Source organism: Anolis sagrei, chromosome 6 (genome assembly GCF_037176765.1).
Source record: "Anolis sagrei isolate rAnoSag1 chromosome 6, rAnoSag1.mat, whole genome shotgun sequence".
Lineage (NCBI taxonomy): Eukaryota > Metazoa > Chordata > Lepidosauria > Squamata > Dactyloidae > Anolis > Anolis sagrei.
The window spans coordinates 97,214,263-97,240,323 of NC_090026.1; the positions used below are offsets into that span (position 1 = coordinate 97,214,263).

The window sequence follows — 26,061 nt, forward strand, 5'->3', positions numbered from 1 at the left end:
GTTCAAAGCAGACAATATGAATTATCAACTTTGATAATCTGGATTATATAGCAGTGTAGAAGCGGCCTTAGGGCCAAAATACTTTAAAGACACCAGATCATGTCTCCGGTTGAGATGGTAGAACAGAAGCTCTCCGAAGCTCTAGGTGCTCTTACTGCCTATTACAGGGAAAACCATCTGATCCCTAATCTATCTAAAACACAGACATGCGCCTTTCACCTTAAGAACAGACAAGCATCCCGAGCTCTGAGGATTACCTGGGAAGGAATCCCACTGGAGCATTGCAGCGCACCCAAATACCTGGGAGTCACTTTGGACCGTGCTCTGACCTACAAGAAGCACTGCCTGAACATCAAACAAAAAGTGGGCGCTAGAAACAACATCATACGAAAGCTGACTGGCACAACCTGGGGATCACAACCAGACACAGTGAAGACATCTGCCCTTGCGCTATGCTACTCTGCTGCTGAGTATGCATGCCCAGTGTGGAACACATCTCATCACACTAAAACAGTGGATGTGGCTCTTAATGAGACATGCCGCATTATCACGGGGTGTCTGCGACCCACACCACTGGAGAAATTACACTGCTTAGCCGGTATTGCACCACCTGACATCCGCCGGGAAGTAGCAGCCAATAGTGAAAGGACCAAGGCAGAGACATCTCCAGCTCATCCCCTGTTTGGGTATCAGCCAGCACGTCAACGACTTAAATCAAGACATAGTTTTCTTAGAACTACAGAGACACTCGCTGGAACACCCCAGCAAGCGAGAGTCCAAAAGTGGCAGGCCCAAACCCAGCACCTCAATTCATGGGTGATACCAGATGAGAGACTCCCCCCTGGGCACTCAGAAGACTGGGCGACTTGGAAGGCGCTGAACAGATTGCGCTCTGGCACCACGAGATGCAGAGCCAATCTTAAGAAATGGGGCTACAGGGTGGAATCCTCGGCATGCGAGTGCGGAGAAGAACAAACCACTGACCACCTGCTGCAATGCACCCTGAGCCCTGCCACATGCACGATGGAGGACCTTCTTGCGGCAACCCCAGAGGCACTCCAAGTGGCCAGATACTGGTCAAAGGACATTTAACCAAATACCAAATTTACAAAATCTGTGTGGTTTTTTTTCTTTTTTTTTCTTTTTCATTTTAATCTCTGTGTTTGTTTTGCTCTGTTAGAATTGTAAAACAGTGGTTGCTGATGACACGATAAATAAATAAAACCAGATCATGTCTGATCTTGGGAGATAAATAGATTCAGCCCTGGATAGTACTTAGATGGGAGACTGCCAGTGAATATTGCATGCTGTAGACTCTTTTTTAGAGGAAGGAACTGACAATACCAACTTTGAGTATTCCTTGCTAAAGAACATTCTATGAAATTTCTCATGCAAGGAATACCATAAACAGAACTTGAATGCCACATTCCCCCCTCTATTGAGTAATAGTATGGGAATTTTAGCACATTTTTGAGGGTTTTGAGAGTCTTGCTTTGTGAAAAATTGCATTTACAAATAAATTTGAAAACATTCATGATGATTGGCAGTTTTCCTGATACTTTTTATGTATTAAAAAATCCAAGTATTCTTTACATCCCTAGCAAACAAACATACACTATCTTCAAGAATTGTGGACAAGACAGTATGAACAGTGTATTATGTGTAGATTAATAATGGTTTGTTTGCCTTCAAAAAGGCATCTCTGGGTTAGTGTCTTTGCCTTATCCCTCCCTAGTGTAACTCTCCATCTAAACACAAAGTTTTAAAATTGATGTCACTCAGCTAATTCTTCTCTTTTTTTACGGAAGTATAAGTCTACATGAAACCCGACTCTCCTGCTGAGAGTGCTACGTCATATCAAATGAGCAAAAGCTACGAAGTTTTATCTTGCTCTCATTTTAGTGTCCTCCCCACCCCCAGTTTCCACCAACTGAAAGAAATGGATAAAATATCCTCTGAATCTACTGTTACAGTAAGTGGCAGTGGCTAATGATTTGATTTGAGAATTGAGAATACAGTCTGGATTTACTCTTTGTGCATTAACGCGGGTCAAATGGACATCGGCTGCATTTTAAATCAGTAATGGAAGGCTAAAGCTTGTCTTAAACCAATCACATCAGCCTTACCAAAGACTGACTGATCCCTAGAGGCTAAGCCCAGCAAGCAAAGCTTTTATATGAATGGAGCCTGGCGTTTCATTCATAAAATGGATGCTGAGGGGGGAAGGGGGAGGGGGAACTAAATGCACACATTGGAATGTCCATTTATACAGAGCTGAAGGGTGTAGTGTTCCCTCAGCTGCGACTCTTGCCCGTTGACTTGGAGCCGTGATTAATGCTCAATTGCCTCCTCGGCATGTAACTTGACACCATTTATGGCCTTGGTGTGTTTCTAATGTATGGTGAATGAGAAGGCTACATTCTCCAATCAGAAACATAAACAGGAACTGGTTGGTCTGAATTCCATTCAAATATGTCACTTCAGCCAAGCTGTGTTTGTAGAACTTATTTTTTATAGACAGAGAAGAGTGGGGGAAGAAGCTAAAGCCAGCCATGCAGAGTTTTTGTTTGGCTTTGTTTAGTTTTTTGCAGCCAAGGCTCACAACAGGGAGAAAAACTATGTTGTTTGTATTTCCTTATAAGGAACAACTTAACCTGCATAAAGTTTTAAAAAGTGATCCTCGAACAGTAGCATTCAATGTCACATGTTAAATTGGCATGCACTATTTTGGAACAATTTTACATGAAAAGCACAATAGCCTTTTTGTGTGCTTGGTTCTGGTGTCAACAACAGAACTAACTTTTTTCTTTTAATGGAGGCTGCTGCTGTTGCCTAATGTGTTTTCTGAAAACTGGATGCTGTGATGATGCCAGAGTAAACCAGCAGCTCACTATAGAAAGCAATCTGGTGTATTTCAGAGAGGAAAACTGTGGCTTTTATTTTGTGTGTGTTTTGGTCTCTTTTCGAATTGCTTTAGTCAAATTAGATTACAACTTGTAGGTCATTGCCAGATGAGAGGTAGGGATTAAGTTTTCTTTCTAAGAAGCCTGGCTTTTGTATTTATTGGCATCTGCCATAGTGCAGCATTTCTGTTACTCTGAATTAATTTTAATTTTTGATTTAATTTTCCAGAGACTTTATTTTTAGTATCCTTCTTTAATGTAATCCTTGTGTCCCTGCTCAAACATTAGTAATATAGGCAAAGAAAACTCACTGCATGTCCAGAGATGTTTTCTTCTATAAGACAATATAACTCCATACAGTATATTACTTAATATATCAGCATTTTTGTGGATTCAGATAATAACTATCCAGAGAATATATATCTTTGTACAAGGTGCCCTGCCTATAGTAACTGTAAGAGGTACCAAGTGTCTCTTTCTCTCGCTATTTGTTCTTTCCACATACACATTTAGCTTTCCCCCCCAGTCATTTACATACAATATTCATTCCTATTTTATTCATTGCCTAACAATTAAGTCGGTGTTTTTTTTAAAAAAAGGAATTGCATTTGTAACATATGAAGATATTTTCTGCCACTTTTATGAGAAAAGTACATTTCTGTACAAACTGCATGACACTACCTTTCTAGGATTTCTATGTGTCTTTTCCAACCCCATACCCTTCTATACTTTTGAAGTTGTGTTTCATTATATTAAATTCACTATTATATGAGAAGCAGAAGGAATTAGATGGTGCCTTATATAATAAATTCAACTCAATGCGTATATTAGATACAGGATTTCAGCTTCCCCCTCTCCAGCCCTTCTAGCACTGAAAACCTGAAAGCTTCCAGGCTTTTGGACAATGTATTTAAGGTTTGTAGAATGCACACGCATGCCACAAAAGTTTCTACACCGTCCTGAATTTTAAAAAACTACGAGGAACCTCTTTCATTATGCCAGTTTGAGGATTGGACAAAATACCAACTAAGAACAGAAAAACAGCATAGTAGAAAAGAGAAAATTATTTTGTATCTACTCGTTCTCCATAGTTTCTAGCAGCTATAACACATTCACTTCAACAGCAACAAAAGAGAAAACAATCAAGAACAATAATTTTACATAAATCTTACATAAAGGTTTTCTTTTGAATCATTTTTAGAAATGATTTTAGGACATTTTTTTCCATAACCAATTTTTCCAATTTTTCCATTTAAAAAACACAGAAAAAAGCACGTTCTCCCCAATTCTTAGGGATGCAGGGGCTTCACCTCTCTAGGTGATATTGAGTCTCTCTTGCTTATGTCCATGAAAACTAGTTCCTTTGGTTCGATGACAGTGTTGAATCCGGCCTAACAAATGGCACGAAGTACTGACAAAGACAATAATGTTTACACAATCCATCCACAATACCTGTTGCTGAAAAGAAAACATCCTGACACTAGATAAGCAATGAGAATATGTCCCCATTTGATCCTCTGGTGATAGATTAAAACATCTGAGGCATTATATGAATGAATATGCATTGTAGTACAGCTAACATCAATTACATTACAATCATAATAGAACAAACAGGCCAACCAAGCGAGAAAACTATAAAACCTCAGCCATCAGCACAATAGGCAACTAGTTTTCCAGCTAATAGATTTAATAACTTAGTCAATAAACTGCATCACTGATATATTCTATAGATTTTCCTTCTTCTTTTTTATTATCTGAAGCCTATAATTGCTGCCAAGTGGTCCCTAATCAAAAATATGTTGTAACTTTGTATAGCGCATCTACCCCAGCTAAATAGAGTGCTTAATCACAATTATGCAGAATACAAATATTGTTGTTCGTGTTTTTTAAGCAAAGCTGGCCACAAGAAAAAAACACAGAGAAATCTATCTTGAAGATTCACAATAGGAAATTTGTATTGCCATCTTATTTACTGTATATACTTACTTACTTACTTACTTACTTAGGCAATCCCTCGTTTTCCGAGGATGATTGTCTTCCAACATTCTTGTGGGTCTGTATGTGGCTGTGGAGCCCTATTCTTGCTCTGCAGTGAGGGCATTGGTTTCCAGGTGGAAGGTGGTCTTGGTCAGGGTTGGCTTGATGCGCCTTCCTCTTGGCATGCTTCTCCCTTTCGCCCTCCATTCGTGCCTCCTCAAATTCTGCAGCACTGCTGGTCACAGCTGACCTCCAGCTGGAGCAGTCAAGAGCCAGGGCTTCCCAGTTCTCAGTGTCTATGCCAGAGTTTTTAAGGTTGCCTTTGAGCCCATCTTTAAATCTCTTTTCCTGTCCACCAACATTCCGTTTTCCGTTCTTGAGTTCAGAGTAGAGCAACTGCTTTGGGGGACGGTGGTCGGGCATCTGGACAACATGGCCGGTCCAGCGGAGTTGGTGGCGGAGGACCATCACTTCAGTGCTGGTGGTCTTTGCTTCTTCCAGCACGCTGACGTTTGTCCACCTATCTTCCCAAGAGATTTGCAGGATTTTCCGGAAGCAGCGCTGATGGAATCGTTCCAGGAGTTGCATGTGACGTCTGTAGACAGTCCACGTTTCGCAGGCATATAGCAGGGTTGGGAGGACAATAGCTTTATAGACAAGCACCTTGGTATCCCTACGGATGTCCCGGTCCTCAAACACTCTCTGCTTCATTCGGAAAAATGCTGCGCTCACAGAGCTCAGGCGGTGTTGTATTTTGGTGTCGATGTTGACTTTGGTGGAGAGGTGGCTGCCAAGGTTGCGGAAATGATCAACATTAAGCTGTATCTATGGCATTGGGGAGGGGATGGTTAGTGACTGCTGGAACAGCACCTTGGTTTTTTCAATGTTCAGTGACAGGCCGAGCTTCTCGTATGTTTCTGCAAAGGTGTTTAGAGTGTTACTGTATATACCATGTAAAAATTAGGTCAGGTTTGAGGTCCAAAATTACAGAGTTTGATATGATCTGTGGGTAAGTCGAGGGTCATTCCACAGAGAGGGGAGGGGAAAGCCCCAGAACTCTTGGTTGCTGCTGTCACTATTTTCTTGCCAGGTATTCAAAAAGTTCAGAAACTGTATTGCGGTGGGGAGACTAGAGAGGCCATTGTTTATTTTAGGTTCTTCTAACATGGAATAGGCACTCACCTCTTGCCATTCTATTCAATGAAGTAAATAGTTTCTTTTTTGATAAGAGTTAAGGTACACCAATGTCATTGACCCATGGATAGGTCGACCCAGGTTTTTGGGGTCTATTTTTCACCTAAAATGTCCAGAATGTGCAAGGGTTACTGTATATTCTGGTGTATAAGACTACTTTTTAACCCAAAAAAAATCTTCTCAAAAGTCAGGGGTCGTCTTATACATGGGAGTCGTCTTATACGCGGGAGTCCTCTTATACGCCAGAGTAGCCTTATGCAAAGGAGTCGTCTTATATGCGGTTGTAGTCTTATACACTGGGAGTCATCTTATAGAGTGGGTGCTGAAACTTCCAATCCGGATTGGAGAATCTGTGGTTGCTGCATATGGTGGAGGGAGTTCAAAAATGGCAGCAGCCACATATGCAGCAACTGTATGAAAGCATTAAGAGTGACGCTGTACAAATACAGTAGAAGAAAATCCATTCATCAGGATTTGTGGACGTAATGAGGTCCTGATGGTGACGTGAAGGGGTCACCATCAGGACCATTGATGGAGCATTCCGAACTTCACCGGGAAGGTATAAGTGAAGGGCGGAGCAAGCTGTAGGCGTCCAGATTTCCCGGGGTAAGGAAAAAAGAGATAGAGTGGCTCTGGGCCCAGAAAAACACACCTCTTTTACCTGTCTGGCCTGCCCTTGTATCCTATTACCATACCTCCTCCTCTGCCTCTCAGATCTTGCTCCTGAAGACTGCAGTGAAGCGGTGCAGGTGTGCAGGTGCGTGATCTGAGAGGCAGAGAAGGAGGTACAGTAATAGGAATATTACCATATTGAAATGAAATCTGATGCTTTTAAAAATTTTATTTGGTGTGTGTTGAAAGAGAGGTAGTCTTATACGGCGAGTATATCCCAAACTCTATATTTTAACTGGAAAAGTTGGGGGTCATCTTATACACCCAGTCATCTTTTATGCCGGAATAGTACTTCTTTTCGATGAAAATTCCCAAAATATCTCAGCCAACATGGCCAGTATAGTTAAAAGGATGCTATCTACCATGAATGTCTTGTACTTACATTCTAATGTTGTGGAGATTGGAAGGAAACCTTTACTGTAGTCCAAGGAAAGAGACCATTTCAGTCATTTCCAACTCTCTGTTTTACTTGTCACATCTTCCTATCACTCGCTTCTCTTTCTGCCTTCTCACTTTGCAAGGAATTAGGTCCTGAATGATTTGTTATATCTCCAGTTATGTTTTTTTTTTTCTGAGCACAAGATTGCTTCTTAAACTTTTCATGAGTTTATGGTCTGGAAGGCTGCTGCAGTTCAGCTCTGCTTAACAGGAGCCATATATTTTCACTCTGTTTATTATTATTATTTTACATATAATTTAGCAATTTGCAGTTCAAGCAAAGCAATGCAACATGGACTGCCTAGCAAAAAGAACAACTTACAAATTGGCCTACTTTGCAACACCCTCCATACACAAGTTGCTGTTACCAGCCTGCAGCATTTTTAGGGAGCTTGGTGGGGAGAGGCAGAGGAGGGACAGTGAGCTGTGATTGATCCTGGGTTCAGAAAAAGAGACCTCTCCCCTCTAGAGGTTTGTTTAATTTCCATGATGCACATGCATTTCCAGTTCACCTGTGGTGACTAAACTAGTGCTTACATGCAAGGCCTACATCAAATTTTCTTCTCTGAAAACTCCTTCTGCTTTCTTTGCCAATTTTCTTCTCTGAGGTGACAGGAAGTTGTTCAGTTGTTGCTGACAGTCTCCCATTCAAGTACAAACCAGGGCTGACCCTGTTTAGCTTCCAAGATCAGAATTTAGTGTCTTTGCAGTATTTAGGCCCCTTTCTAGAATTTTGGAGGGGAGTCTTTTCCAACCCAGTGTAAAGATTTGAAGAACTAAATTTGGAATCTTACGCATATTGACTATGTACACACTTTCATAACTATGACCCTTCTAAGCTGGTGACGGTAGCAGACCTTGTACATGACAAATCATTGCAGCATTTGTAATGTGACCCCCACCCCTAATAATGCTGGATAAAATATGCATAAATAATAATTTAAAAGTTTTAATAGCTGAAATCACTGTTCCGGTTCAGCTTTTGACTTCTATCTAAGCATTGTCATATGGTATCTTCCCTGCCCCTACTTTTTTCCTCCCACAATGGCCTTTAGATATTTAAAATAGCTGCACACAAACTTCCCGGTTTTCAGTTGCTGCTCTAAAATGTAGCCCCAGTTAGCTAGTTAAGCTGCATCTGGGTCTTACTCAAGCATTTAGCACAATTTAAAACTGCAATGTTAAATTTCATTGGTTAGCCTTTTTATTAGATAAGGTAGAAATGAAAGCAGCAGGCAATTTAATTGGCAGTAATTTTTTTCTGGGCAAGTCATTACTTTGATGAACTTCAGAGCAATGTTTATGGCTCCTAATTAACCATGTTAGTCATTTGATTGAATAATCACTTTGGAAATGTTTCTACAATTTGATTAGAGTTTGACCCATTCTGATAGTCATAAATTAGCCAATAGCACTTTAGAATAATAAGACTTTACGTACTTTGCAAGAAACAAAGTCTTCTCAGGCATATCCCTCCCTCCCTACCCAGCTCTCTGTGGGCTGTCATATGGCTATATTGTAGTTAACATGCACAGATTTTAAAAATAGACGGTTACTTCATAAATTGCAATCAGCAATAGAAATTCTAAAGGCTCTTTATCCCAAGTTAGTGCTTTCCAAATGGTTTGAATTTCACCACCAATACTCCCTTAACATGTTATCAGGCACTGATGGCAACTGTAGTTCATAAGAAAAGAGGAAAATCATTACAGTAAAAGCTGATCTAAAGAGACACCCAAGAAAATGTTTTTGCCTTTATCCTATTCAGTAGATGATCCCATACAGTTTCCCTACTAGCAGCTTCCATTAACCTGGATCTGAAGGGAAGTGATGTAACATGTTGTGATATCACAATGCATATGTGATAGGGAAATGGGGAAGGATTTAACAGAGGACTGGGTCAAATTGTGATAGCAGACCTATGTTAAGTATTTTACATTATTCTCTCCCAGGTCCTGTGACTTGTTGTTTGTTTGCTTAGATGGCTCCTCAAGAAATATTGAGATATTGCCAGCATACTTCATAGTGCTAAAAAAAAAAAGAATGATAAAGGTGTTTGGAATAAGACCATGGACAGATGAACACTTATTGTTTATCAGCAGCAGCACTTGCTTAGTGAATTCAGTGTAAAATCTCATTTTCTTTTCCTTCTAAGTCCTTGATGCTCATCGCTTGTCAGTGAACAGTGAAATTCGGGATTGCATTTTGGAAAAGGCTTGCACAGAACACTGGGCAAATTATATTTGGTCCTATCTTCCTGCTGTTTCTTTTCTTTTTGTTTTGGGGATTCTTCAGGGTTTAATTAAAGAACCAATTGCAGTGCTATACTGAACAATATTTTAGCAGCTATGTGCATGCTTACCTGGGAGTAAGTTTGTAGTGTCTGCTCATTAAAACTTGTATCAGCAATTTAAGCAAAATAGTAACGAACTAAAACAGCATTGCAGGTTTAACATCCTCTGTCAAGTCACACTTATTCTCAGGTACATTTGGACAGAATTATAGTTTAGCAGAACATGTATGATTCCATGGATGGATGAGCGGATAAATAATTTATTTAGGCCTTGCTTATATCATGATATTTCTGAACAGTGTACAAATAAACAAACAATTAAAACAACTAGAAAATTAGACTAAAACACATTGAACTATTTGATCAGGTAAAAGTGTAAAATGTTCAAAGTCTGGAAACTACGTTCATGAACATATAGAATAAATCAGTTATAAGTTTTAATAAATAGCCCTATTTTTCATTTCATACCAAAATGAAGCTTATTTGATGCTTATTTGGTGCTTATTTGGTCTTGGGTGCCAGAAATGAGAAGGCCATCTCCTACATCCTGACACTATGTATTGCTCCCAAAGGTGGGACAGAGAGGAGTCTTTTTCAACAAATCCCAGTTCTTGGACATTGATTACATTAAGACCATGCAACCCATATCTGCAGTTTCCCTTACCTGCATCTGAGGTTAAAATGGTATATCTAGGAATTTGCTGGATCCTCTAGGCAATTTTATAGAAAAACTTCTATGGAAACTACCATAGATCTGCATTTGAAGACCTAGCAAATTTCTAGAGGATAGATACCTTATATATACATGTATAAGTCTATAAATGTTAGTTTAAAAAATCAACTCCAAAAACCTGGGTCAGCTGATCTATGGGTCGCTGTGAATTCTGTACTTTATGCCTTATGAATAAAGGAACCATCCCCTTCTCCAAATAAAGTGACAGTAAGAGTTTTGCCCATCCTGGGGAACCAAAAAGAAGCAACAACCTTCTCGACTCTCTTCATTACGGTGACATTTCTGGCTTTTTAAAATGGCTGTTAGGAAAATGGTGGCGGTGGCCAGGAGTGGCTAGTCCCAAGGCAGCACTTTCCCATTTCTGCAGAATAACCCTTGACTTATCCATGGGTAATACCAAAATTCATAATTTTTGCCCCCAAACTTGCCTTCAAGTTATACATAAAATCAACTAATACATTAGTATATACAGTAAGTTTTCCAGTCCAACTCTATAGTATGCTCAGAATTGAGAATCAAAAATAATGGTGTTCTGTCCAAGGTTTCACAGTGGATAAGTGTGCGTTGCTGAATAGGAAGAGGCGTTCCTTAGATGTTGAGGCCTTGAGATATTTAGGGCTTCCAATATCAACATAGGTACTCTTAATTCAGACCAGAACTGTATTGGCAAAATGTTTTATAAGTGTATTTGAAGTATATTAATATAGCTAATATACTTCAAAGGGGAAAAAAAGAGCTTCAGAAATGTAAAGTCCAGTTCATGTAAGGTCCAGGCCTTTTAAACTACTCTTAGTATTTTATTGTGATTTTAGTATTTTTACGTGTTTTCATTGTAGTTTTATGGCTTTATTGATTTGCTTTACTCTGAGCCAGGTTGGTGGCTTTTCATGGGAAGGTAATATAGAAAGAATAATTAAATAAAATGAAAATGTACAATGTGTGAGAGAGGCTGGTCTCCTGGAATCAGTTATGAAGGGTTGTATAAAACTATTAAATTTTAAAATAAATAGTAAAATGATCAAGGAGAGAGAAATCTCATTATGAATGCTTTCTGGACATCTAGACCCATCAGGGTTCAAGAGTCGAAGTGGGCCAGGTGGTGCTTCAAGGAGACAGAAACAAATAATATGTTCCCAAGACTGTTGAATTGTCTTGAGTAGATGTGCTGTTCTTTCTATTGTGAGTCATTCTCACACCTTCCATAATGCTGTTCTGAAATGTTAACTGTGTGTTGATAGGTTCTCTCTCCCTGTCTCCTTTATCTGCTATTATTCTGTCTACAGTCTGCTTTATTTGATAGCCCTGTGCAATTCCAGGCACTCTCCTAACAAGCATTGTCTTCTTTTTCCAGAAGTGCCTAGCTGCCATTCCATTTACATGAGGCAAGAAGGCTTCCTGGCTCACCCAAACAGAACAGAAGTTAAGTGTGCAAGTGTATGGTTTTATATTCTTCCTGTCTACAAGCAGACGTTTTAGTAATTACCATACTATAAAGAGAAATTGGCTTTTGTTCTCACTAAAGTTTAAAATCAAGATGACTGTAACCAAACATGTTTTGTTCTGTAGAACAAACAGGTATGAACTCAGAGAAATGCCAAAGTCTTGGTATCTTTTCTGAGATATTCTCCTCTATTTTGTCATATATGCAATGTTTACTTTAACCTTTTTAAAAATTCAACGCTTTGTGTTACTCATACTAGAAATCCTAGTTGAAAATAAACTTTAGTTTGTTTAAACACCCTAGCTGAATAAACCAGGGTTTCTAATTTGCCTGTTTAGCAACTGACCGGCAGCAGCTTTAAACCATGCTTTTTGCTTCCTATATAATGCCAAGCCAGGAGACAGAGGAAATGAAACAAAACTCAAAAAGAGATGGCATCCAAGAACATGGTTTCACTTAGGTTCTCAGGAAATAAATGGTGTGAAACCTTGTCTAAGAATTATGTGTAAATAAGGACACTTTTCTTTTCTTTTCTTTTCTTTTCTTTTCTTTTCTTTCTTTCTTTCTTTCTTTCTTTCTTTCTTTCTTTCTGTATACAACTCTACTTCAACTTCCTTTAGTAATTTTTATGTTTACTTTATCTTTTTAAAAAATTCATTGTTTTGTGTTACTCACACTAGAAATCATAGTTGAAAATAAACTCTAGTTTGTTTAAACACCCTAACTGAATAAACCAGGGTTTCTAATTTTGATATTAACTAGTGCATTAATCCGGAACAGTGTCGTCAATCCAAGACACATTTGCCTTGCCTGTCCATTGTAACATGTAATTTTAACAGGTTGTTTGCTCTTAAGTTATTTTTCTTTTCAACCCCATTTGGTAAATAACCTTCTTTTGCTTTACAATTACAGGTTGCATGTACGAAAAGGGACCGAGACAGTTTTATGATGACACTTGTGTTGTTCCAGAGAAGTTTGATGGTATGTTATATGCTTATGTGCTTCAGGCATGGGGAGGAGGGTAGACAGTATTTTCTCCCAGTGTGAAAAATCGAAAGGGGAAAAGGATAAGGACCTTTTTTCTTTTTTACTAGGTTAAAAAGGGGGTCAGCAGTATTCCAATTCAGGAGAGTTTAATAGACCATTTGCTGCATGCCCAAGCAAAGCTTGACCTTTGCCTCCAGAAACCAAAGCCTGCTTTTCAATAATGTGTCATTCTATTTTTGCCAGAGATTCTGTAGCAGGAGACAAGATAAAACACAGTAGTTCTAGCTGTTCTGAGAAGTCATAGGTGGATTTCCTTTGCACTTGATGATCACATACAGCTTGTTACTAGAGATTTATTGAAAACTGATCCTGTAATTAACGAAGCAGAACAGAAAGCAGCAACTCTGAATTTACTGATGACTAATGCAAATTCTTGTCTTTTTTAAATCCTTGGCAAGATGAATTATGGAACACAAGTGCAACAGAGCTATTCAAGGGTTTCTGTGTGTTTTAGAGAAAGGCGTGCTTTGCTGAACATTGTATTAGCTTGTCTAATGAAGCTGATGCCAAAAGAGTAAAACGCTAAATATCTGTGTTTTCTAAAAAAAACTGTTTTTGTGGATGGATGACTAGTATCAAATGTCTTATGAAATGAACCACATTCTCATTAATGGATATAAATTTTAGCATGTATTCTGTGGGGAGAATCACTAATGAGGCTAATATAGCTTTTGTAGCCAACCAAATTTGGACCGGTATTCCATGTCACATTAATAGCACTACTCTTTGGCTTTTGGAGGAGTTGATTTGCAAAACAGGCAAGTTAATTGATTTAGTTGCTGATTTGGTGCAATCTCCACAGAAGTGTGGAACCAAAGCTAATTTATGCAATATTAAGTAATAAAATAGAAGACTTGCTCCTGTTTTTTTACTTCTTTACAACAAAAAAGATGAATGTGCATATCAGTGAGCTGAACCCATTGTCAGTGGTGTGATCTGTAGTCTGTTTTTCAGGGTAACACCCCACATAGAACAGATTAAATTAAAATCCAAATGATAGTCTGGAGACAGAAATCATTATGACTGCTTTCTGTCAATTTCTCATCTCAATTCTCATATTGTGCTGCAAGTGGTCCTTAAACAGTCCAGTAGATAAGTATGATAGGTACTCAGTGTACCTGTGCTATTAGTGTGAACCACAAACTCACGAACAAAAGAAATGGTTCGATATTGTCCCACCTCCTTGTATTATGGAAAATAATAGAAACCAGGCCTGAAATGAACACTGAGAGCTTCTCCACCATACTGCTTGGGTATAGACTTTTTGAATGTGAGCTAAGTAAAGAAGGCAACAATGGATCTAAGTAAAATAAGAATGCTTCTTGTTCTGCCTCTATGTTGTGCTGTTCTGCCTCTACATTGTGCAGGAAAGAGGAAAAGACACATGGCGAGCATTGGTGGAATATTGGCTAGTTTCAGAGAGTTCAATTTTGATGTTTGCTGGGAGTCACTGAAATTGTTCTGACCCATCAAGACACTTAATGTGTTTTTAAATGATTATGTGAGTGTATACTTTTCTTTAATAGATTTCCCTCAGCTGGTGTCTTCTAGGTGTGTCGAATTATAACCCAACCAGAATAGGGATAGTGGGAGTTTTATTTTAACACTACAGATGGATAGACTCAGTCAGCAGGACTGTTGGTAATAGTATGACTTAGACATCATTCATTCATAGTTTTGCCATATGTTGAAGTTGACTTGACAGCAGTTAACAATAAAATCTAATATATCTGGAAGGTCCAGATTGGAAAAGGCAAGTTTATCTATACTCAGCTGTTGATGAGGTCTTCTTTCTCCTTTGCATATTGGGAAACATTGTTGAGAATTTTAGTTTGGCATTTCACCCAAAGCTGAAGTCAGCCTCCACTCAAATCTCATTATCCTGGAAAACTTCCAACCTCTTCCCTGTAATGCTATGACCCTAAGTAGAAATATAGGATTTTTTATTATTTCTGTACAAATCTATTACTTGTATCACTGGTTTACTTTCTGTTTGCCATTATTTTATTATGCTGCTGTGGTTTTTTGCTACTGACAATTAATATATGCATTAGAAGGGCAGGGTAGAAACATTTATATATATTAGTTATTTTTTCCAAAGTGTTTTGTCCATGCAACCTTAAGAGACAGAACAGGAAACCAGATAATGATGTGTTCTTCTCTATTTCTTCTAAAAGCAGAATCTTTGGTCATCCTCTGAATCTAAATGGTGGTAGATTTAAGACAGGTAAAAGACAATACTTTGTCACATAATGCATAATTAAATATGAACTTCGTTGCCATCGTTGTTGGCTTTAAAAGGGAATTAGACAAATTTACTGAGAATGGAATCATTTATGGCTGTTAGAATAGCTATACATTACCTTCAGTGTCAGGAAAAGTCTGCTTATGTATACCAGTTGCTGAGGGGCGTAAAATATAAGTGATAGGACTTATAAGTGCAGTCTTGTTATTGGTCAAATAACTGGTTGGCTATTCTGTGAACATACTGTTGATCTAGATAGTTCTTTGGTTTGATTCAATGTAGTTGTTCTTTTTTTTAATCAACAAGTGGGATCTTTAAATATTGTGTTTATTCCACTAAAGTATGGACAGATACTTCTTTCAGTTGGAATGTTTGAGTTACATATGCATTTAAATTATAAAACTAATAATTTAGAAAATCATGATAGACTTTAGCTGGGAACTGGTATGCTTGCTTCTGAAAATGATATTCATGATGGTGGTATACTAGAGTCTAGCTTATCCAACATAAATGGGCCAGCAGAAATGTTGGATAAGCGAAAATGTTGGGTGATAAGGAGGGATTAAGGAAAAGCTTAGTTATTAAACTATAATAATCATAGTTATTATGATTTTACAAATTAAGCACCAAATCATCATGTTTTACAACAGAAAATGCTGTTCAATACACAGTGATGTTATGTTGTAACCACTGTATTTACGAATTTAGCACCAAAACATCACAATGTATTTAAACAGCTGTGGATCCAGGTGGGAGGCAGACTCTGTTGGATAATACAGAATGTTGGATGAGCGAAGGTTGGATAAGCAAGACTATACTGTACTTCCTTGTATAGTTTGGAGACTACTTTTCTTATACAACTTAGAACTGACTGAAGATTTCACCAAGCATAAGGTTGACACATTCATACACAGATGACTCTTTTGAAAGTCAGTGTGGTACTCTGGGAGTTGGAACATATGTTAGCTGTGGTTTTATTTAGCATCTCGTTTTGGCTTTCTTTTTTTCCTGGAGTGTATGACCCTGGAGTCCTTGTTCTTTCTTTGAAAAAAAAAACAAATATATGGCAGATTTCCCATTTAACAATGAAGACATGTTTTGGAAATGCATATATCTTTACAGTTTAATATCAGCAGAGCCAATATCTGTGTTCTGTCTTGAAAAGGTAATAGCTACAAATGAGTAGTATGCCCATAGTTAGTATTTTGAAAATATGGACTTGCTTTTAACCTTTGTTGTGTGCTTTCAAGTTATTTCTAACTTACAATCATACTAAGGTCAAACTATTACAGGATTTTCTTGGCAAGATTTGTTCAGAGGGGGTTATTTTTGCCTTTCTCTGAGGATAAGAGAACGTGACTTGCCCAGTTGATTTCCATGAATGAGGAGGGATTCCAGTGCCCAAACCACTATATAATGCTCACTCTTTTTACCCCTACTTGATCCTTAAATTGCGTTTGGGTATGCATTTAAGGTGTGCATTAAATATGCATATATCTGAAGACATGATTCAATGACATTCAACACTTTATGGAATCCTTATATATACATCTATTCCCATACATTTCCACATTTCCTATGGAGGTGTGTTAAGAAGACAGGAGAACAAAAGAAAAGGTTGACCTCATAACAACATCAAGCATCTCTTCACTTAACAATCTGGTTTTCAACTGAGTTTGTCTTACTTACCATTTTTAGGTAACCTTTTAGGTAACCTACATAAGTAACCTTATGTAGTCTTATCCAAATGAAAGAGCAGAACAGAAAATATTGTTCCACAGTTTGATGCCCTCCAGATGAGTTGGGTGAGCTTGCTGTGTAAGGGGTTGTAATCCAACACATCTGGAGGGCACAAGTTTGGGGAAGGCTGTTCTAAAGGTTAATATCTATATTTAAATAGCAATATTTTCTCCTTGCCTTAAGATAATGGTTGACAGGTGAAAGAGTATTTTAAGTAGCCATCTTCCATCAGAATTCAGGTAAAAATCCCTCTCTGTACAGACTTAATGCAATGCAGATTTAATTTAATGTTATGTACTGTAGCGTAGGACTTTAGGGTGTTTTCTATAAAGATCCTCTGCTTTGCGTCAAAGTGGGATATGATGCATTTTTGCTCAAAGATCAAGCATTGCAGTCATCATTAGCAGTAAAAAAATTGTAATCTCACTTCTGAGCTTTTCAGCTGACAATTCCGTGTGCTGCTCAGTAAGATTATCTTAAAAACTGTCTTGTGTTAAGCATTTGAGTTTTGTTGGATTTTGGGGGGACAACTCATAAATTTTTAGATTGGCTGTGTGTGATGGTTTAGTGAAGCATTTTTTCTCCTTTGCAATTGATATAGTGCTTTTCAGAAGAATTGCTAATGTACAGCTAAACCATGCTAAATATGAATCTTTCTCGTATGCAAGTCCAATATGCCAAAGAGGAACTCATCTATCCGCAGGATTTGCATACCCATACATAAAGCTCATGCTCTTTAAGTCCTAGTCAAATACTCTGTCAAATTTCTCTTAGAAGAATTTGCATGCTAAAGGCATTTTAGTCAATAGGGTTTTGCAGATATATAAAGCATACACTGTATTTCCAAATGAGGGATTGTACAAAGAATTGTATACAAATGGAGTCCTTCAGATACACAAGCTGTTATTAAAACAGGTCATGTTTTTTCAGGACTAGGTCTTGCATGTCCGTTGCAAATTATTTTTGCATAGATCAGGACAAACAAACGAGACTGTAGTGTAAAGAGATTGATCTGAATTATCTTTTTTTAATCGTATTTCACTAAACTGATAATGATTGTTCCTCTGCACCCATATTTTCTGTGCTATCTCTAAAAGGAAGAGGAGGTAATGAATACAAATGTATAGACTAGAATAATGGTCCCCAGTCTTCCCTGTTGGTGTTAACTAGTGCCAGTGATGACCAAATGAACTGAGTTTCGCTAAGCACTATTTTGTCTTTTATAGGAGATATCAAACAGGAGCCAGGAATGTACCGGGAGGGGCCCACATATCAGCGGAGGGGCTCTCTTCAGCTATGGCAGTTCTTGGTTGCCCTTTTGGATGATCCATCAAACTCTCATTTCATTGCTTGGACTGGCCGAGGAATGGAGTTCAAGCTGATTGAACCAGAAGAGGTGAGCAGTAATGAATATGTGCCTTGCTGAAAGACCACTATTTCATTCTTTCAGTTAAAGGCCCTTTTCTTTTCATGTTTTAATTGGATGAAGCATTACTTCCAAGAGTGGAGAGATTGAAGCCCTTAATCCTAGCTAGCTTGGCCAGAGGTAAGATGTGATGAGAGCCAAAGACCAACAACATCTTGAATACCAGAAATTTCCCACACTAACCTAAAAGTATCTTCTGTACCACTGATGATACTCTTATACAGATATCAGGGCATGTTGTGGTGGTGCATGTGGTGTGTGTATAGATAATACACTCTCAGGCCCGTGCTTGAGAACAGGCATGCCCAGCCCTTTACAAAGTCATGTGAAAACCAAGTGAAACAATCAATGATTGGGAAGTAAAGTACAAGTTATTTCAAAAAGATGCACCCAATTTGAAAGTGTTATATCGCTGCAACTACAAACCTCCCATGAATAAAACTCCTACCACTTGAAGGATTGGCCATCAAGTTTCAAATGATTACTGCTAGATGCTTCTCCCACTGCCTATCCTCAACTATTCACAAGATGGTGAGAACCCACAACATAAGGCCTAATGAGATATTCTTCATTTGCAAAATTTTAAACATTTGTTTCTATAAATGAAATTGGTAGTAAAACCATTTCATTCTATTTTAATGGTTTTATCTTTTCAGGTTTTAAATTATGTATTGTATTGCTTTTATTGTTAGCCACTTTGGGTTTTTTTAAAAAGAGAAATAAAAACAACAACAATCATGTGATATCTCATTAAATTTATTTATTATTTATTTATGATATTTCTTCACTGCCTTTCTCAAACGCAAAGGTGACTCAAGGTGGCTTTACAACATAGGCAGCTATTGGATGCCATTAAAACAATGTAAAAATTATAATAAATGTTTAAAATAGAATTATAAAATACATACATTAAAACCTTTAAAAACATATAAAACCACTACCTTCACTATTAGCCTTGTTGTCCAAAAACCATTTGTAGCTTTTTGTGTAATTGTAACATGTTGCAATTGTGAAATATACTGCTTTCACACTGCATCATTTTCAAGCATCCTGTATTTATCTGGCAACACTGCAAATAACTTTATGTACAAGAGTGGGAAGGGAAGAGACATCAAGGAGGATTGAAGCCACTGCAGATGTGAACTGCAGAGGTAGATTGGGTTATGTTTGTAATAGCCTTGGGAGGTCTGATCTAGAACAGTAACTTTTACTTACTTCAAGGTTTGCAGAAACAATCCCTCCCTCTTTTAGAAAAATGAGGCAGGAGGGAACATAAGCGAAAATTCCAAAATAGCTGAGTGTGCATACTGGCTATGAAATATTAAATGTTCATACGGAGATGTCCTTCATGAAGCCATGGCTGACTGAAACCTCGAGCTAAAGCCCTCCACATGACAACATTTTATTGCCAGTTTCTGTATGTATTGTGTAGTAAATCCCATTCTTAAATGTCAGACAGTTTTTCTTAAGCTTTTGACCCCAGATTTGCTTTTTTACTTCAAAAATATAAGGCCAGCTTTTAAAATGAATTTTAACAAACCAGTGCTAATCTCTTTCTATGACAGGTGGCACGTCGCTGGGGAATTCAGAAAAACAGGCCAGCCATGAACTATGATAAACTTAGCCGTTCACTTCGTTATTATTATGAGAAGGGGATCATGCAAAAGGTGAGCTGTTGATGTGGCATCAGATTTCACTGGCATGCTGCATGTCAATCCACAGACTCGTTTATAAGGGGAAGCAGTTGTAAGTTGCATTGTTCCAAATGACTAATTTTTTTAATTACCAACATATCCTCTCCTCTGTGTCAGTTCCAAATCCATGGGTTCACATCAGAGCATGGGTGAAATCTCTGCCCAGAATTCCTTGGCCAGTAAATCCAAAAAAATTAATGTTCTACCTGTATAAGCTTCCTATGATCCTTAGTACAGGACTTCTCCATGTGTTTGTTCAAGTATAATTATAAAATGACTCCATAAGTGGGTTTTAAAAAAAACAAAACAGCAGCATTGGTGATTTTTGGTCCTGTTCCTTTGTCTGATAACTACTCTCACTGAGCCTATTATTGCTTCTTTGGCATGTTTTCTGTGAATGTTGGGAGGAGGGTCACATTTTGTATGATTGGGTCCAGTGAATAATTTTTCTACTTAAATAATCTTTTCCTCTCTCCTGTCTGCTTCTATAATGTTGTTCCTAAGGTTGCTGGGGAGAGATACGTCTACAAGTTTGTTTGTGATCCTGAAGCCCTCTTCTCCATGGCCTTTCCAGACAACCAGCGTCCTTTGCTGAAGACTGACATGGAACGCCATATCAATGAAGAGGACACCGTCCCACTGTCTCACTTTGATGAAAGCATGGTCTACATGCAAGAAGGAAGCTGCTGTAACACCCACCCTTATAATGAAGGCTATGTGTATTAACCACAGTGACACTAAAGAATACCCTTTCCTCTGGCCCATTCCCACCTGCCCACAAAAGCTTTCCCTCTTTCATGAGACCAGGAGGAAAGCTGAACCCCCTTCAGTTGGTTTTGTAAAAAAAATAATTAAAAAGGGTGTTTTTTTAAAGAATAAAATAGTACTATAAAGGGGCTTCTCCTGTTGCATTACTCCTATGGTCTGCCATGGACAGTGCACTTTATTTGAAGGGGGAAGATTGGGATCTAATGATTTATTCTTTGGAACAAGAAGAAAAAGGATGGGTCTGTTTTTCTTTTATTCTTTTCCTCTTTTCATGTTGGGAATGGAACATACAGAGTTTAAGTATAAAGCTGTATCATGTCTTTATTTTTGTTTTGTTATGTTTCATATTGGCTTAAAGATTATTCTACATGTTTTCTGGGTAGCTGTAGTACCGTTAATTCTAGGAGTGGTCAATAATCATTTGTACATTATTTGAGGAGTTGTCTGCCATGGGCACTTTCCCCTTCCTGTTGCCTCACCTTATTTTCTGCATTTTGTTTTTCAAAAAACATACAGAGAAGATAATTTCACTGAATCAGAACATTGATCCTTCAATGTGGTGATGTTTACACAGGCTGGAATGACTCTTTGAGGGTTTCAATGTATGTCTTTCCCAGCATTATTGGGAGATTAGAGATGCAGTTCTTCACAAATTTCGTCGTTGGAGGAGGCAAGAAGTGATTTTAACTTATTTTTTCCTGCCATGAAAAGGTCTTCAGAAACTGCAGTTTTTGGAAACTATTCACAGTTTGGGACCTCTTCTGTACAAAATTCACACACATAAAATTCTTCTGTTCAGAAAACAGCATTTTCAGTGTATAAAATATTACTTTGTGCAGAAAATGCTGTAGTTGGAAACTACAGCAAAATTGTGCACTTTTTGGTACAGAACAGTACTTTCTGTCCATTTAACAGCATTATCTGCACAGAAAATACTATGTTCTATGGTGGAAAATAGAGCACATTTTGTGCAGAGTACACCCTGAAGTGCAAATATTCTCATTACAGTTCATTGTTTTTATTTTGTAAGAATTGAGCAAAGACATTCTTTGAAAAAAAATTGAGCTTATAGACAATTTTGACTATCCGAGAAGCCAAAATAACAGGTTACTTTTTCTAGGGCATTGTGTATTTAATTTTTGCAAGTCTGGGTTTCAATATCAGTGTATTCAACCATGATGATGCTAAATTGGCACTGTCCTTTCCTTTTTCAAAAGAATCCTTAGCTTTAACCTCAGTATGATTGGCACAGACAAAACAGTTGTCTTTAACCTGGGAATATGTGTCTCTATTGAATCTGACCAGTGCAAATGAGAGATAATTTCATTTCAGTCTACATTTAGAAAATGTACAAAATTCTCACTCACCCTCCATATTTGGGACAGAAAGAACATAAGCTTTAAAATATTCAAGTGTGTTCATGGGTTGTGTGTGGCAAAACTCGACAGAGGTTTTTTGTCCCTATAACTATGTGCATGTAAAGTATATAATCTGCCAGTAATGGCAGATTCAGGACTCAATATAGTACTGTCCCTTTTTGATTTTCTTCTAATGCCACAATTTGTTTTGTATTTTGCCCTCTCTTTAAATTTCTAAAATAAGCCATTCCTGCTTTGTGTTCATTAATGGATCATTAAGGAAAGAATTCACTCTGGACTGAAGAGCACAATTCCTGGCTCAAAACTGCAAATTGCAGGGTTGTAGCTTAGCTTCTTGTATCTGGTGCCATCTTGCTATGCAAGTACAGCACATTTGATCTTTTTAGACCTTTCAGTACCCACCTGAGTATAATAATTACATGTGCTAAAACATTTTGGAATATCATTTCAACATTAAATACAGGATTGTGATCACAGAGGAGATCTATTGCGTCCTTCCATTTGCTTTGGTGCATAAATAAGTTATTTAATCAATAGGAATTAACTGTACTAGTTCTCATATCTCATCCTGCTGTTTAGACTGCAGTGCACACTCCTTGAGCAAAATATCCAATACACAACATAGGTACTAAAATAATTTTAGACATGGTACCCATTAATATGCATTTAAACCTTTTACTGATGCGTTATGTTGATAAACATATATACATACTAGGTAATGCTAATGCTTATGCTGCTGTCTTATTTCTGTAAAATTATCTTTGCTGACTTTACTATGCCCATTTATAAGCAATGCTGTAACTACAGGTAGCATTTCAGGACAAAATAGATGACTTGAACCATTTATTGCTTAGAGAAAAAAATCGCTTATGCCACAGCTGTGCTATAAGCAGCTTTTACGCGCATTGAGAAATGAAGAGTAAGCCTGTGTTTGCTAAGAGGAGCTCTGCAGAACTTTTTATAATTTCAGTGGAGCACAGACTCTACAAACTGTCAGAGAGTACAATGATTTTGCTGTATAATGTTGTAGTGCTGGCACTGAAGCTTATCAATCAACTTTGTTTTGGACACTAAATGTACATGTGATCAGATGTTCGAAAGACCATTTCAAGGTTCTTTTTTAACTTTCTTTTAAAACTGTTTTTAATTTTTTAAGTTTGAGAAGGCTAATGTCAAAAGGAAGACACACTCATTTATTCTGCATATAAAATTTAAAAAGAAAAGATTTAAATATTTATGAACATCTTTTATTGAAACGTTGTGTTTCCTAGTTTGAAAAAGATAGAAATGAGGTTTGAGCTGTCCAGTGAGTATTTTAAACAGTGATTCTCCACAAAAGCCTAGACACACACACCCTTTGACAATTAAGATCAACTCTGAAAGAAGGAAGGCGGGAATAGGAGTCCATAATCGTTAGCCACAGAAATAATGTTTCATTGTAAATGACATGATATCAAAGATGCCTTGAGGTGGTGATTTACTTTGCACTCACTGTCGATCAGGAAACCAGTAAAGCTATAAATGATTTATTATGCAATTCATTTCAGACTGATGAGTATGAGCCACTATAAACCACACAGCTGTAGAAATAGCACACTGGTTATGCATCTAAAATACACAGAGAAGTATAAGATAACCTAATAGGTGCATGTGTATAGTTTCAGGGCATGTTATCCTTTCAAAAAATGGACCACCCTTTAAGTATTTCCAGGTGTAATCAGTAGTTGAAAAAAATGGACCACCATTTTAAGTATTCCCAAGTGTGATCAATAGTTGATGTCAACGGCTGACTTTAAACTTTCTTGGGAAACTTGCCGGTTGGTAGCAATGAGGGAAAACATTACCTTGATTTATTTTCGACCAGCATCTACAGACATTTCAACAGGGGAGAAAATGAAACTTATAAGATTTGACTGTCTCCTGGCAATGAGTGAGAATTTCATTTTATATCAGGATTTCCCAAAATGGACAAAATTTGAACATACAAGAAGGCAGAACTGACAGATTGGCCAATCCCTACCTGTAGGCCAAATCAGACACCCATTTGACTTATTAACAGATTGGAATTTGATCACTAATGCTAGAAGGCAAAAGGAGTCATAACCCTTCCTTTATCTTCCTTTGCTTCATTGCTTTCTCCTTCTTCCCTTGTGTGTGTGTATATGTATACAAGGATTAGGCGACTGGCTGAAATTAGCATAGTGTTGTGGCTTGAAGCTGGTGTGTGTATGTGCGTCAGGTTTTGATCCTTCTACTATAAACCATTTACTCACCTTGCTTCATAGCAAAATGGACAAATGCCTGGTTTGGTCTCCTGGGTGTCAACCTGCTCTCCACATCCATGGAGTGATGTCAGGACTCAATGGTACATATTAAGGAACTGCATTCATTGGGTGGAATGTCTTTGATGGGCAAGTTGTTCTGGAAAATATTCTGTGAACATTTTTTTACTAAGAAAATGCAAAGCCTGAAAATATTTGGTGCATGCATAGAAGAAAGCCATTGGGGAAATCCAGATTTAGAAAACCATATGCTGCTGTTTTCACTGAATTGGAGCCCTGGATGTACAAATTCGGCCACCCCTCTTTAATGAAACATTCTGCAATTGCTTTTGGTTCATCAATACTGGTACAGTGCATCTTGTTAGTACAGTGTGTCTTGTTAGGAAAAGTATATCTGGTGAATGCAATGGATGATTTTAAAAAAGAAACTGTTTCAACTGTCTAAAGAATATTTTTAAAGAAAGTATATATACTGTATAAGGTAGTGAGTCACTGTAAAAAACAAAACAGGCATTTCACCCGCCATTGAATGAATTACCAAGACAAAGTTGTATGACAAGTTGTTATATGGAATTGATTGACCCTTTTGAAACTGTATCTTTTTTTGAAAAGTTTATTTTAAGTTCTGTTCAAATTCCACATTTTTCCAGGTAGATAAATAAATCTGGCAGCTGATTTCTGAAAGATTATTGTTTGGCTTTCTAATTACTTTGTTTGTTCATTTATTCATTTACAATAAGTAATCATTTGCTTGGACAAAGCAAAAAAGTAATTTTCATCACTATATCCAGAACTACATAGCAAATGAAAGACCACCGTTTTCCAATTGTATATCATTTTAATGGTAAATTAATCACTTTGGAGAGTGACAGAGAAACTGGAGATAGAACACAATGCTGGCAGTATAGCTACATAAATGTGCAGCATGGTAAATAGAGATAACTTGGTGGTAACTCATGGCTGGAGCCCCTGGTGGCGCAGTGGGTTAAAGCACTGAGCTGCTGAGCTTGTTGATCGAAAGGTCGCAGGTTCGATTCCGGGGAGCGGCGTGAGCTTCCGCTGTCAGCCCTAGCTTCTGCCAACCTAGCAGTTAGAAAACATGCAAATGTGAGTAGATCAATAGGTACCGCTCCAGCGGGAAGGTAACGGCACTCCATGCAGTCATGCCAGCCACATAACCTTGGAGGTGTCTACGGACAACGCTGGCTCTTCGGCTTAGAAATGGAGATGAGCACCACACCCGAGAGTCAGACATGACTGGACTTAATGTCAGGGGACTACCTTTACCTTTACCTTTAACTCATGGCTAATAGATAGGAGGGGGAGGTTAAAATATGGCCAATACTAGTAGCCAGTTTCTTCAGCTGTGGGTAATGACAATATACATCCAATAAATGCTCTATACTCACAACAAATTCTTCATTCTGTACAATTTGGTTTTACAGCTGACAGTGCACCAGATAGCAAGCACTGGATCAGTGCATAAGAATTATTCTTGCTCCCAATTGGTGTGTCAGGTATTCATGACTTTAATATTGATAACCCTTAGTCGTGTACACTGAATTGTATCCAAACTTAGGGCCCTTCTACACAGCCATATAACCCAGAATATCAAGGCAGAAAATCCCACAGTATCTGCTTTGAACTGGGATATCTGAGTCCACACTCCCATATATTCTAGTTCTAAGTGGATAATGTGGGATTTTATTCAGCTGTGTGGAAGGGGCCTTTGTTACAAATAGAGTAAATTGGTTCTTTCTCTCTCTAAGTATGATCTCTTGCATTTATCTCTCCCCACATAAGAAGAAAAGTGATGATAGTGTCATAGG

The 26,061-nt window shown here is 37.9% G+C and overlaps 1 protein-coding gene across 11 annotated transcripts in view; it reads left to right on the plus strand.

Moving 5' to 3' along the window:
- The window catches only part of ETV1 (ETS variant transcription factor 1), an 86,810-nt gene extending 61,894 nt beyond the window's left edge, over window positions 1-24,916 (plus strand). For all 11 annotated transcript variants that reach the window (XM_060782158.2, XM_067470274.1, XM_067470273.1 and 8 more), the window contains 5 exons: window positions 11,562-11,628; window positions 12,562-12,632; window positions 17,910-18,079; window positions 19,675-19,776; window positions 20,308-24,916. In XM_060782158.2, the coding sequence (XP_060638141.2) occupies window positions 11,562-11,628; window positions 12,562-12,632; window positions 17,910-18,079; window positions 19,675-19,776; window positions 20,308-20,529 (632 nt within the window). In that variant the 3' untranslated portion in view covers window positions 20,530-24,916. The remainder of the gene's footprint in view (window positions 1-11,561; window positions 11,629-12,561; window positions 12,633-17,909; window positions 18,080-19,674; window positions 19,777-20,307) is intronic.
- The last annotated feature ends 1,145 nt before the right edge of the window (window positions 24,917-26,061 follow it).